A 14,861-nucleotide genomic window follows, 5' to 3' on the forward strand; every position below is an offset into this window, starting at 1 on the left:
ACAGTATAGTCTTTGTTTGTATCGGTTGTGACTTTCTGCTCTGTATCACCCTTGGGGCCTTTTTACCTTTATAGAATCCCCTTATTATCTCCTGTAGGACTGGTTTCGTGGTTATGAAATTAGTCAATGACTGGCGATTCTGGGGGGTTTTTATTTCTCCATCAATTCTGAATGATAGCCTTGCTGGATAAAGGATCCTTGGCTGCATGTTTTTCTCTGAAAGAGATTTAAAAATGCCCCCCCAACCCTTTCTCTCATTCCAACCCTTACGACAGGTCTGACGCAATTCTGATACCTTTGCCTTGGTCTGTGAGAAATTTCTTTGCCCTGGGCGCTTTCAATACTGTATCCTTGGATCTGATATTTGCTCTTTCAAATTTATTTCTGCCTTTAACATTGCAATAGCATCCGGTCTTTTTCCTCATCCAACCAAATGATTTAGCTTCTGCCACATTATTTTTCTGACTAGAGATCTCTTCATCACGACCTTTGTTTGTCCCAAAGATATTCAATAGCTTCCAACCACTCAGAAAGTAATGTCTAAATTCCTTAGTCTGGGTTTCTATATAATCTGAATATAACTACCTTTCCAACTTTATTTCTCACTATTTTTAACCAATTACCTCACACTTCAGTCATACCGACATTTTCAGATTTCCAGACTTGTCGTGACCTTTCTAACCTATATGGAATTACCTGTACCTCATACCTTATCACATTTCCACTTACCTGAATCTCACACAAAAATAAGCAAGCTGATTGGCAACATTACCATCAACCACAAAAACCTAATCAATTCTCTTATATATTCCAGCCAGAAAGTTTGTTTCTATCTACCTAACACAATAGGACTGTATCTGGTCAATTCTTTTGTACTTAATGTGATAGTTATTTGCTAACATATTACTACTCTCACACATACTTCTTGAGGGTAGGCTCCTTGCTAATATATATTTATAGCACCCTTCCCCAAATGCATACAACACTGCTTTCAACATAAATGTTTTTAATGAATTGATAAATAAATTCATGACGTGCACAATCTATAATTGGGATATCTGAGCTGAGTTAGAAACATCAGATAAGGTCCTGCATTCATTCTCAAGAGTAAATACATATCTAAATACATACTCACCCAATAGTAATTCTCATGCTTTTATCCTTACTTTTTTTCTACCCATTAGATTAGAGTTTCTAATTATCAACTTAAAATCTAAAATAAAACTTTTGTCTTTTTTTGACCATTCCTAATACCTACATCAGTTGTTTTTGTTTTTTCTTGTTGTTGTTGCTGTTTTGTTTTGTTTGTTTTTCTTAGACTGACCTGGTATATTCACCATAAGAGTGGAGAGGGATTAAAACTGTCACATGTTTAGTAAAATTTTTCTTTCCATGATAAAGATGTTGAAATAATAAACTCTGACTCAACACCTGTTTTCAAGTAAGTCAAAGACTTCTCAGCAAATTTCTCAAAGGGTTCAATTTTCTGTATTGAGGGACCCTTACCTCTTGAACTAAAACAGATTAGATATTTTGAAAAGCTCTTCACTGCAAGAACATTCTCTGAAAAATGATAAATTTTAACTTCTAAATTATTTATCAAGATCACAAGAGAGGAAAGTCTGTATGTGCTAACACAGACTTATTTGTTAGCTAAAACCATGAAGGAAGTCAAATGGGAATACAGAGGTTGGTGCAGCCATAGGAACAAAGCCTGAGAAATCAAATCAAGTGATAATCTGGAGATTCATGGATTATTAGTTGCTTAGTGCAAGTGGGCTTAGGGTTTAAATGCACAAAGACTAGGAGAGCTAAACAAGAACAATACCAGGTATTTTAGAAGGGTATACATCATCACTGACAGGTGAATGGGAGAAAAAAAAATCTCCCTGTCTGCTTAAAAAGGAGAATAATTTAAAAATAAAAACAAAATGTATTTTCTCTGTTCTTCCTCTGGGTACAGAAAACAAAACACAACAAAACCAAACGAAGCCCAAATCAAACATACACACAAACAAAAACTTTAAGCACAGGTTTATACTAGAGCAATAGATAGCTAGTTTATAAACAAGATATCTACTGGTTGGGTAGCGGATAATGAAATTCCAGTTTACAGTGACTCCTCTTCCCTCTAACAGAAGCAAATTCAAATCTTCTATGGAAAAAAAAATCCTCAACCCAGGCCTTCACATTTTCCCTAGATTGAGTTCATTCTCACAATAGATCAGAACAAAGAAATAAAACACAGAAATAAATAAACATAAGGGCAAGAATTAAGAGAAAAATTAACAACAGATTTAAACATCCAAAGCCTATATATTTTTACATTATTGTGCAAGATGATGAAAAGTGAGTGGAATATTTTAAAGGAAAAAAATATGCTGTGAAATAATAAGCAAAGCCAGTAATTTATTTATTTATTTTTGAAGATTTATTTATTTATTTTAAAGAAAGAGTGTGTTTGTGGGGGTGGGGGGAGGGGCAGAGGGAGAGAGAGAATCTCAAGCAGTCTCCATACTGAGTGCAGAGCCTGATGCAGGGCTTGATCCCATGCCCATGAGATCACAACCTGAGCAGAAATCAAGAGTCAGACACCCAACCAATTGAACCACCCAGGTGCCCCGCCAATAATTTATTTTAAAAAATACTTAGAATACATAAATGAGAACAAAAAATGACTTGTAAATATTTTAAAACACTATTTAAAAAGAAGCAATTTTTTAAATGGATTAACAAGCAGTTTAGACACAATTCAGCCAGTAAACTATAAGACAGATTGAAGGAGTTAGCCAGGGCCAACACAGAGAAGCAAGAAAGTTAAATGAGTTGGAGAATGAATAGTCTAGCAAATCTAGTCAAAGCTTCCAAAGGAGGAAATAGACTAGGTTAGAAAAAATGATCAGAGATAATATTTGAGGGTTTTTTCCTCCCTGGGCTAATGCAAGAAATGATCCCACAGGATGCACAACAGACTCTAGGTAGCTAAATAAAAAATGTTGCCAGGAAGACAAAGAAAAAGTGCTAAAAGCATCCAGTTAGATAAACACAGAGATTCTTAATAGCAATAAAGAATACAAATGATGGTAGAATAATATAACTCAACTTGAAATTTGTACTCAACAAAATTATCTTTACATCTATATCTCAACAAGAACAAAAATATTTTTACTTAAAAAAATGGGCAAAGGAATGGAATAGACATTTCTCCAAAACCGATGTAGAAACGGAAAACAAGAACATGAAAGGATGTTCAACATTACTAATCATAGGGGAACTGCAAATCAAAATTAAGTAGAGACCACCTCACACCCAGCAGGATGGCTACTGTAAAAACAACAACTACCACCACCAACACAACAAAACCCAAGTGTTGATAAGGATGTGGAGAAATTGGAACCCTTCTAAGTACCGTTGGTAGGACTGTGAAATGGTGCAGCCTCTGTGGGAAACTGCATGGCAGTTTCTCAAAAAATTAAAAATAGAATTACCATATGATTCAGCAATTTGGGTAAATACCCAAAAAAATTAAAAGCAGGGCTTTAAAGATAAACTTATGTTCATGGCATAATTATTCACTATAGCCAAAGGTACAAACAACCCAAGTGTGCATTGATGGATGAGTGTATAAAGAGTGAGATACATGCATACAGTGGGATATTATTAAGCCTTAAAAAAATTTTTGGAAACTTCCTACAATATGGATGAATCTTGAAGACATTATGCTGTGTTAAATAAGCCCTTCACAAATAGGCAAATACTGTGTGATTCCACTTGTAAGAGGCACCTAGAGTACTTAAATAAATAATAGACAGCAGAAGTAAAATGGTGGACACTTGGGGAGTAGAATTACCAGGAGCTGGGAGGAGGGGATATGGGGAGCTGTTGTTTAATGGTTATAAAGTTTCAGTTTCATAGGATGAAGAGTTCTGGAGATTGGTTCACAGTGTGAATGTACTTAAAACTACTGAACTTTACACTTAAAAAGGGTCAAGATGATAAATTTTATGTGTATTTTACCATGATTAGAAAAACCTATCAAAAACAAAAGCTAAATAAATATATTTTCAGATAACATATCAGATTATTACTAACAGATTATCAATAAACTAAAGGAACAGTTAAAGACATAAGTCAGAGAGAAGAAAAATGATCACAGTAGAAAGGCCTTAGATGAAGGAGGAATGGGGTAAGCACATAAATTGGTTGACATGTAGATAAATCTAAATGGAACACACACACACACACACACACACACACACACACACACACACAGGTTGTCAATTCTCTGCACGTGAAACTTCTTTCTCCCTTCCTTCTTTCCTTCCTCCCTCCCTCCCTCTTTTTCTTTTCTTACTTTTTTTCTTTCTTTCTTTCTTTCTTTCTTTCTTTCTTTCTTTCTTTCTTTCTTTCTTTCTTTCTTCTGTCTGTCTTTTTCCCCCTATGCAGTGGACCTACTGACACCAGCATCTTGGAGGTGGGCATAAAGGCTTTTGTCCAAAATCAGATATGTCTTCAAAGAAGGAGGGGATCTCAAGTGTCATAATTTTCTGAGGGCAGATATGGCTATATCCATCAAAACTCATTTGAAGTGGGTTTCTGGGCAATTATTTATCCATTTTTAGGGGCAAAGTTAAAAAAACAAAACAAATTGGTAACATTTTTGCCAAGCTTTTTCAAGGGAACTTTGTAAATACTAAATATTCCATTTATTGAAACTATGAAAAACTGTATATACACACACACACACATTACTATACATAACACATGGTATACAAGTCAACAAAACATCCATAAACACAATCCAGCCTAAGAAATAGAATGTTGCAAATACTTTAGGTGCCTTCTATGTATGCCCTCACTAATTTTATGCTTCTTCAACTCTGAACAATTTAGTGTTTATCATTGTCTTGGTTTTGTCAGTTTTAACACATATATATGCATACCAAACCTATGTTGTTATTTTTTCCTAGAGAATATGAAGCAGAATTACAACTTTTTCACTAATCATATCTCTTAATTTCCTAAACCTATAAATATTGATATTTTAGAGGAATAATTCACTGCTGATTCAGGAAAATGTCCTAAGCAAGGTTGTCTCTTATTTTCATATGGATTAATGTCTCCAACACCTCTCCAGTGATCTGTTTAACTTCACCTCTCTCCCAGCCATCAGGTTTGATTACTTCTGTATCTATCATACCCTTGATGTCTGCCACCTTCTTATACCTCTCATTGTTCTACCCTAATTTTTGCTCTAGATTTAGAACATTTCTTAACCTTCTAGCTGTATCCTTATTTATAATTTCTTAGTTTCCAGTCTTTCAGATTTCCACCTAATTTATCTTCAAAAGAGTTTGAATCACCTATAACCAGCTGTAAATGGGTTTGCCTTTAGAAAAAAAAATACAAAAATACAAAAACAGCTCCTCTTCCTGATGTAAAACTCTTTGTACTCTGTCTCATTAACCTTATAATTTATTCTTCTCGAAGTCTAGGTACTGCGCACTACTTGCTCCTCCCTTCATATAAAGTGTCCAGAGCTTTGTAACTACTGATATCTCAACCTGGATTGATCTGCTACCATTTCCCCCCAAGGTCTAATTTGACTACTACTGCCTAAGTGAGCACTTCAGTGATCCCATATAATAACTTAGTATTCCTTGTGCTAATTTTCCAAGTAGCTTACACCCTTATTAAACTCCATATTTCATTTAGCTTTATATTTTAGTTAGTTGTTTATATCTCATTCTTTTACCAGATATGAAGCTGCCAGAGGTTATAGACTGTCTTAGCTAAATATAACCATCTCCCCACCCATCTAATCTATCACATATAGAATCCACATATAGAATTTCCCTATAGGGAAAAAAAAACATAGAATTCTGTCCTTCTAACTAAAAGATAAAGAATAAACATAGGAAGTATGGCTCATTTAGCATGTATTGCTATAGATACGTAGTTCTTAATGAAATGGCATTTATAGGTGTGGTTTTGCCTTTCTTTCTTTCTTTCTTTCTTTCTTTCTTTCTTTCTTTCTTTTTTTCTTTCTTTCTTTCTTTCTTCTCTTTTTTTTTTTAAATCACAGATGTTGACATTCTTCCACTGAAAGGTTTCCTGGATGAAAATGAAAATTGAAAATCCTATTCAAAAATAGGCAAAACAACAGATGTTCCCTACCCAAACTTTCTACTTGAATTCAAGGCCTGGTTCCAAAATCTAGATCTCACTGTTATTACTGACCTGTTTTTATTTCTTTCATTCTCTCTAAACCAATTATCACAATAGTTTTTTTTTTCTAAGCATTTTTATTAATGGTACAATTAAATATGGTGTCTTGCAAAATAGAGGCAATGAATGAATTTTTAGCACTCACAAAATAATTGTTGGCAGAAGTGGATAACAATTTCAAATAATAATGGAAATCTACTTTGAAATAGGTCCAGTTAGATTCAAAGTACTATTGAGAATTAAATTTTATATATTAGCAATGTGATCAAAAGGTCTGCATTTAAAGAGGTTTATATTTTTGTAGTTAAAAAAGCATATGATTATATGATAATTCCCTACCATATAAATGAGTGTTCTTTACAAACAGATAACTTCTAATTGTATTAATCTTCCTTTTGTTCATTTTTAGCATCTGCTTAGGTCAACTTAATAGTCCAGTTCTTTCAGATAGTAGATGACTCTAGAGCGAAAACAATACTTTGTTCAATCAACGGTACTTGCCCAAAGTTGAGTCCTTAATTTTCCAAAGGCAAACGATTCACTTTGCATTAGAATAATCAGATACATCAGGAGTTTTTTCCAATAAAAGTGAATTTTTATGGACAGTAACCTGGAACCTCATAAAGCCGCCAACATATTTCTAAAAGCTTTTTCTTATATATCAGAATAGCCAGTCAAACTGCTGGCAGTGGGATGGAATAAACCCTACACTTCACCCAGGTGCTACTAGGTGAACTCAGCAGAGTACGCTGAGTGTATATTAAGTGAACATTGGAAATAAATATTTGTAGAAACCATGTGGTTATAATAAAGTTTTTGCTCTCTAGTTGCCGAAGTTCCTTATTTATAAAAGAAAGGGACTCTCAAGGGGGGGAACAGCATAGCTTTAGAGTCAATTCAAACCTGATGTAACAAAGCTCTGCTACTTCTTAGCATGGCAAACCTGAATTAAATGCCTCAATTTTAAAAACAGAAAGTAACATTTACTTCAAAGCACTGTACGGGGAATAAATGATAGATAAAAGAAGAATAGATGGAAATGTGAAAACTCAACTATGTAACTCCTGGTTATGTAAGGAACTTTAAGGCCTATTAATGTCTTCTTTTTTTCTTACTATATTAATTGCAAGTTAATTTCTTGCTATGTTAATTTAGAGATTGCAGGGGACAATCTTTTATCTAGTAATGTATAATGGTGGGCAGCATACAGGTACTCAGGAAAGCCAACTGAGCATAAAAGGACAACACCCAGCCACTGGGGATGAGGTCCCAAATTCTCTCATTGGAGGGTAATGAGGATGACAGGAGCTTTAAACATACAGTACTCAGTGTGAATGTGTCTCCATTAAAGTTTCCTCACTTCGTTTCTGAGACAAGCATTTCAGCTTTCACAAGCTTAAGCTTTCTCATCTGCAGAATGAAGGTAATTCTTAATAAGTGGTTTGTAAAGATTACATGAGATTATGGTGCTTGCCACATTAACGACAGCTAGTATTATTCATCACATCAGAAAAATAAACCTGAAAGCATCAATAATTGAAAAATATCTGGACCAAGCAGCGACTCAAGGATAAGAATTAATTACCACCAGAGAGTCAGGCTGCAGACTACTAGCAAGAACATTTGCTATGAATTGTTACAGTATTTTTTCTTAGATTTAAAATTACTTTTGTTTTTTGTGAAAGAGGCAAATGCACATGTGATAATGAATATTTGTTAATTTATACAAAGAATGCATCTATCATCATGTGTTAGTATTTATGCTTATAATGAAATGTGCTTTGTACAAGTAACTCTAACAAATAGCTAATGTAGGTAGTACATAAATTAAGAACAGCTTAGTATTTTAAGATATGGAGAATGGCAAGGCAGGCAAACTATTTCTAGACCCATTCATGAAGACTCAGTGTTTTCTTAGAAAATGGTCCGCTTGGGGCAATGGAGAAACGTAGAGCCTGATTTTTTGAAGCAGGTTTCACATTAGACTTAAGCTAAGGAAGATAAGGAAAGAAAGAATCTCTCAAGAAAAAGTCCAGTAGAGGAAGGACAGCGAAGTGAGAAAATACAGAGGCCAACATATAAGAAATAAGGGAAAGGTCAGACAGACATTTTCAGGGAATCCAAAAGATGAAAGGAAAAAATAAAGTACAATTACTGGCAGGATTTGAGATACTTTGATGAGCTCACAAGCTGAACTGTCAAAAGTTCATCTCAAGGTTTCTATTAATGGAAAGATAAATCAGTCCTTAACAAGGTTTCACCCTGGAAGAAAGGAAAATGCAACATCATTCAACCTGTAGGGTAGCCAGAAATGAAGGACTTATCTTTGACAATGCCTATTCCTCAACCTTCGTATCCAATTAATTAAGTTCCTTTATATTTTCACTCTTTTATATTTCTATAATTCTCCCTCATTTCTCTATCTCTATTGTTTCCTTTCTAGCCCAGGTTTCTATAACATCTTACTAAAACCACTATATGAGCCAAACCTAGTCTCCCAGAGTCCCTGGCTCACCTCCCCCCTATCTCAGACCTCTTCAACTCTCTACTAAACCTAAAAGCTAGAACTGATATTTTCCAAAGGCAAACCTAACCATATAGCCGCTCCCTCCTTAAAACACTTCCTTGGTTCTCGTTATTTTCAGTACTAATATAAAAATCAACAACTCATAAAGTCTAGATTCACTTTCTATTTATTTCTTTAGCTCCATCAGCTTGCATAGTGTGTCCCTTTTGTTCAGTGTTCCATACTATTCAACCAATGCCTATTCTCCTTCAATTTCTTATCATATATAAAACATTCCAATATTTGTCAAATGATTGCATCAATGATTATTGATCTTAATGTGTGTGTGTGTGTGTGTGTATAAAATGTTAGAAAATATCATTGCTCAATTTTTGGTTAATAATTATAAATAGAGTCCTCTAAATGAATATAAGTCTGTGATTTTCTCAAAGACAAATTCATCAAATTACTACTAGCTAACAATCTATAATTATAGACAGAAAATTGTCCTCACATTTTTCTGAGGTATAACATCTTTTGCTTCATACAATTCACAAAGCCTTTTGGTAAGGATTTCACATTCATGATAAAGTGCTTAAACAACTTTCTGTTAGACTTTGATGACTTTCTTATGAGAAGATCACCCGACTCTCAGGCTTAGAAGGCACCTAATGTCCTTTAACTGATCTTTCAAGGTGTTTAATGACCTCTACCTAGTCTAACAATGATTATCCAACCATTTTTCCCTCCACTCTGTAAAAAATCCTGTACAAAGAAAAAATCTTTGCATTAGCCTTTTTATAAAGGTTCTTCTCTTATGGCAAGTTTGAAATAAATATTTGAACAAGCTTATAACCAATTCACTCAAGTTGCTTTAATAGTACTAAACTTAGATGACTAAAGAGCTGGCATAAATAAAGGAGCACTTTACTGGTCAAACACTCTCAGATCTGCTAGTGATACTAAAGCCAGCTTTGTAAGTATGATATGTGGAAACTCTTGAAAACCTGTGAATTTAAAACCTGTGCTTCTTATTGCTTTCATTAGGAGATTGATCATTCCTCATATAAGGTCTGATTTTAAAATTTCAGCATGTTTCAAAGCATGAGAGTTTGATATATCTATATGGATTACTGATCACCCTTTCCTCTATCCTCTTCCAAATCACTCTCTAATGTTTATGGAACATAAAATTGAACAGAAACCGTCTTGTTTGGTTTTGCAGTCATGGAAAAGAGCAGATACTCAATGAAGATACACTAAGCTACTAAAAATAACAATTACAACAACAGGAACAACAAGAACTGATCCAGAAATCACAATACACCAAGATTCAAACAAAGACTAGGATAATTCAATTCTAAATATTTAGACTTCAACCACTCAATTTGCATGTATGTCTAACTTTCCTTCAACCATATTTTCTACTTTGGGGAAAGTTACTTTTTTTTTTAATGGTTAATTTAACAACATTTATCAATAAACTATGATTTAACCTGCTAGGTCAGGAGGTGGACAGAAATAAGTTCCCTGTCTTATTTGTGTAGTCTAGTGTTATAGACATTTATTCAAAAAGAAGTTGATAATAAGCTTGAATCAGAGGGGGAAACCAGTCCTTCCCAATATCCTATATTTTCTGTATGCACAAATTGCTATTCCCCCATCAGCAAAAAGGAGTCTTCAAATATGTTTGTTTAGAAATCCGTAAATTTTAAGGAGATCCCTTTCGAATTTTTTTCTTCTTTTGAAACTAAATTTCTAGTTATCAGACTATTGTGCACAACATAATTATAGCATTCTACAATTGTAAAGACATACCATATTATTAAATCTCTGAATAATCAATTCTAACTTTCAATTAACAACATAGAATTGGATAATAAAAAAAGAATACAAAAGAGACTTGTGATTATTATAAATTGAATGACATTTTTTTAAGTTGTAATGTGCAAAACACTTACCTCTTGAAATAACAGTTTCCAATCCAGTTCCATTAATAAAGGCCCGTTTAATGGTTTGTGTTTTAATATCTGTCCAGTATAAACGTTCTTCAGATGCATCAAAGTCTATCACAGTAACATCATCAATATCAGGGACTGTAAATGCCGTGATAAAGTTAAAATATGGATTATCAATATCCACTCCTCTGATTTCAGAACGTCTTGCATATAGAAGAAATTTTTTCATTTCTAGAAAAGAAATAGAAATAAATGTTTTTCTCTTATAAGCTCGGCAAGTTTGAAGCAATCTAAAAATTCTAAAATATTACTTTTTGATGATGAAAGGGAATTTTAACACCAGAAAATCATAATCAAGATTTGATGAGCATAAGTGATCTATTATTTAAGTTAAAGTACTTAAGAAACAAATGTAAAACAAGTTCTAATTCTTAAGTCATTGTTTTTCTTTAGTTAGAAATACCAAGAAATTTTCAGTGATTTGATCTTAGAATTTTAAACAATTGCTAAAACACATGAATTCTGCAAATGTCAAACAACCATATTTGTTCTTTACCTAATTGTAACACGATTAAATGATTTTTGAAGGCATCTAAGAATATTTGTTATACTATCTCTGAATAAAATTAAACATGGATTTAAAATTGATGTTCAGGCTTTCCTTATCAAAATTGGAGCTCAAAGAATGTGAAAGCATGCTTTATTACACATTTTTAAAAATCTGTAGTAAGTAATATTGTGAGGCATTGCATCATTTTTCTTCCCACAGGCACCTTTTTGAACTGACTTTGTAAAATAAGAGATTAAATAGAAATAGAAGTCACAGATATTCTATTGTTTCATTGATTTCTTTGGAATTTTTGTTGTTGTGATATGTTAAGATTATATGTCATTAATGAAATCAACATGTGCCTACATTCCTGAGTTAAGACTTTGTGAGTACACTCTTTTCTGACCTTAAAAGTAATTGCTCTGCAAATAAACAAAAATTACTCAAAATTAAAACAAATCGAAACAGAAGAAAAAACCCACAGTCTGATTTCAGTCACAAATTTCATTATCATTTTTTTCTAGTTTAAATGTGCTGTTTAAATAGTTTTAAGAAATATTTCAAAGTTATATATTTTACTTCATTTTTCCCCTTCAAATTGATAATTCCCTATAAAATGATATGAAAATAACTTTAGAAGAGCAGGAGGAGATTAAAGCTGTTAAGTACCTCTTTGTTACATGAGTTACCTACATCATCACTTTCTGAAAATACACTTTCATTTACAAATCTCCCTGTTTTGTAGAGATAAATTCTGCTAACACGCCAAATAAGAAAGTGGCAAGAAAAAAATGAAAAAGGTAATAAATAGAAAAGTGCAGCATATCACATATTTAAAGAATTTGTCAGTCTTCCCTAAAGTGGATGAATCACCAATAGAGTCTGGAAATAGCGCTACCTCAATGTTTTTAAGGACATTAAAAGCCTCTTCTGCTTCACTTTGAGGAAAATCTTAATGCTAATACAATTTGAGAGAATTCAATTTGAATTTTAGATAAGAACTTCAAGAAATTTACCATAGCAGGTCTTCTTGTCTGAGGAAAGCTTCATCAAGTGGGGGCACGCACAAGCAGCACTCCTATTATGATTGATCAGACACATGTGAGAGCAGGGGCCTTTGCCATCATTAGCTGCACAGGGATTGGGAGCTGTAATTACACAGTGAAATATTAACAGTGAAAAAGAAAAAAAATATATTAGGGAACCTCTGAGGTTGACAAGGGTTATTCACTTAATGATTCAAAGTGAAGTTCCTTATATAGCACCCATTACAGGGATTATTAATATGATAATAATAGACAATCATACATAGCAATTACATTAATAAAAACATTTTCCTCCTCAAAGATAACAACTAAGTTAACTCCCTTAATTTTCTCTAAGTTGAAATATATGCATCCGTTTGCCTTAAAGGCAAAGATTTTTTAAAGGATTTTGTCTGAGAAAAAAACAGGAATAATTATCAAATTTAGTTTATAATAAGCTCAAGTAAATCATAATCCAGGAATTGAGTGTCTCAATTGGGTAGATGCTGTTACCTTCCTAACCTACCATATAGACTCCCTTCTTGCCTTGGCACACCACTCTTAGTGTTTCCTTAGGAAACTGCTGTTGTTACATATATATCCTTCCTTCAGATCATATGCTCTTATCAAATCAGAGGCCTAAGTGAAGAAATGTTTAACATCCTTCATTATTAAGACCTCTACTTTTTCATTTTTTTTTCCTCTACTAACTGGCTAAAGTTTTTTCTACTTACACAGACTTGCTAAACTATATCACATAGCTAAGTTATAATATATTCAAATTTAGAATAGAATATTAAATTTTGCAGCTCAATGTCATTCTCTTATTCTTTTGTGTTTAGTGTTCTGTCATTATGGCTTTTGGATAAGATTTTAATCTTAGTTGATCAATAACTATTCTCTCAAATTTTTTTTTTAAGATTTTATTTATTCTACAGAGATAGAGACAGCCAGCGAGAGAGGGAACACAAGCAGGGGAGTGGGAGAGGAAGAAGCAGGCTCATAGCAGAAGAGCCTGATGTGGGGCTCGATCCCATAACACCAGGATCACGCCCTGAGCCGAAGGCAGACGCTTAACCGCTGTGCCACGCAGGCACCCCTAAATCTTATTTTTATATAATCTATCTAGTAGAATGAGGATACTAAATTAAAGACAGGAAAGTGTTATGACTTCTGATCCCACAAGCAATATTTTAGTTTTCAACCTATTTTATCTTCTTAACAAGTGGACCTATTGTTCAGAGTAGTTAATGCCAGTCCTGTGGAGTTTTAAGGCACAAAGACTAAAAATCAATGAGTTATAATAAAATTGTAGAGGATATAAGAAATTAACTGTACTTGATACTCAATGTGGTTTTTGCTAGTATTTAGCATCCTCCCTGCCAAGGTAATAAAAATAATCAATGTCTTTGCATTTGCTTAAAAATCAATCAACCAATCAATCAATCAATCAAAGGAAATGAAAGACTCAGAAACATTTTTCTAAGAAAATCAATTAAGGAGAGATTTTAAGATGGTGGCATAAAAGGATCCTGAACTCACCTCCTTCCATGAACACAACAAATCTACAACCATATATAGAGAGCAATTCCTTATGAAAAGGACCTGAAAGCTAGCTAAACACCACCTCCACAGCAAAGGATAAAAGGGCTACACTGAGACATGTAGGAGAGGCAGAGACATGGTTTCAGAGGAAATCTTCCTCAACCATTACTTCTAGCTCCAGTCAGAGCACCCTGACCCCACACACCATAGCCACAGCCTGCCCAGCTCTAGCTGGCCAGCCAAGCACCCCACCTTCACGCACCAGAGCCACTGCCTGTCTCACCACAGCTGGCAGGGATATACAGCCCTCACAGGGGACACTTCTTGAGCATCTAGATCACTTGGCTAGGGGGGATTACATTTCTGGGCCTCATGGGTCTAGAACATTTGGAGAAACAGAACTTGGCAGGCTACAACCCCCAGGGCACTGCATAAACAGACTGAAACACTCCCCCAGTATTTGTGTGAAAATGCCTATTTTCTTGTTCTGGAGCCTAAGCCTGAGGACATCCAGAGGTCAGAGGTGCCTCTGGAAACCTAAGTAAAGAATCACCATATTAGTGCCCTCTATTGTCTTTGCTAATATCTCCCAGAAGAGGGAGGTACGTGCATCTAAAGCCATAATTTTTAAAACTGTTGTTCAGATCTCTCGGGTTTGAAAGTCTGCATGGTTTACAATTATGAACCGATAAGACTCTATTTATATACCTTGAAAGCTATTGCCTGAGAATCTGGCTTACAATTAGACTAAAACTATGCACTGTTTAAAATCCCTCCTTTTGGAACACTGACAGATTTTGGTACACCTGCAACAGCTGGGACCTATGAAGAATAAATTAGGTTACTTAGACAATCACAAAGGTCTGAGAAACAAACACAAGCTAAAACAGTTTGAAAGATAAAGTTTATCTGCTACACAAGTCCACTGCTTCAAGACTGAGAGAGGTAGCTGTTTCACCTGATGCATAAAAACAAAAACAGATAGTCAAGCAAAATGAAGAGACAGAGGAATATGTTCCAAATGAAAGAATAAGACAAAGCTCAGAAAA

At 34.1% G+C, this 14,861-nt stretch overlaps 1 protein-coding gene across 1 annotated transcript in view; it reads right to left on the minus strand.

The window, feature by feature from the left end:
* LRP1B (LDL receptor related protein 1B) overlaps positions 1–14,861 on the minus strand; it is a 1,837,899-nt gene that overhangs the window by 552,855 nt on the left and 1,270,183 nt on the right. The window contains exons 27-28 of the mRNA XM_034642051.1: positions 12,259–12,390; positions 10,696–10,923 (exon numbers count right to left, since the gene is read on the minus strand). Coding sequence (XP_034497942.1) covers positions 10,696–10,923; positions 12,259–12,390 — 360 coding nt within the window. The remainder of the gene's footprint in view (positions 1–10,695; positions 10,924–12,258; positions 12,391–14,861) is intronic.

Source organism: Ailuropoda melanoleuca, chromosome 2, assembly GCF_002007445.2.
Source record: "Ailuropoda melanoleuca isolate Jingjing chromosome 2, ASM200744v2, whole genome shotgun sequence".
NCBI classification, from domain to species: Eukaryota; Metazoa; Chordata; class Mammalia; order Carnivora; family Ursidae; genus Ailuropoda; species Ailuropoda melanoleuca.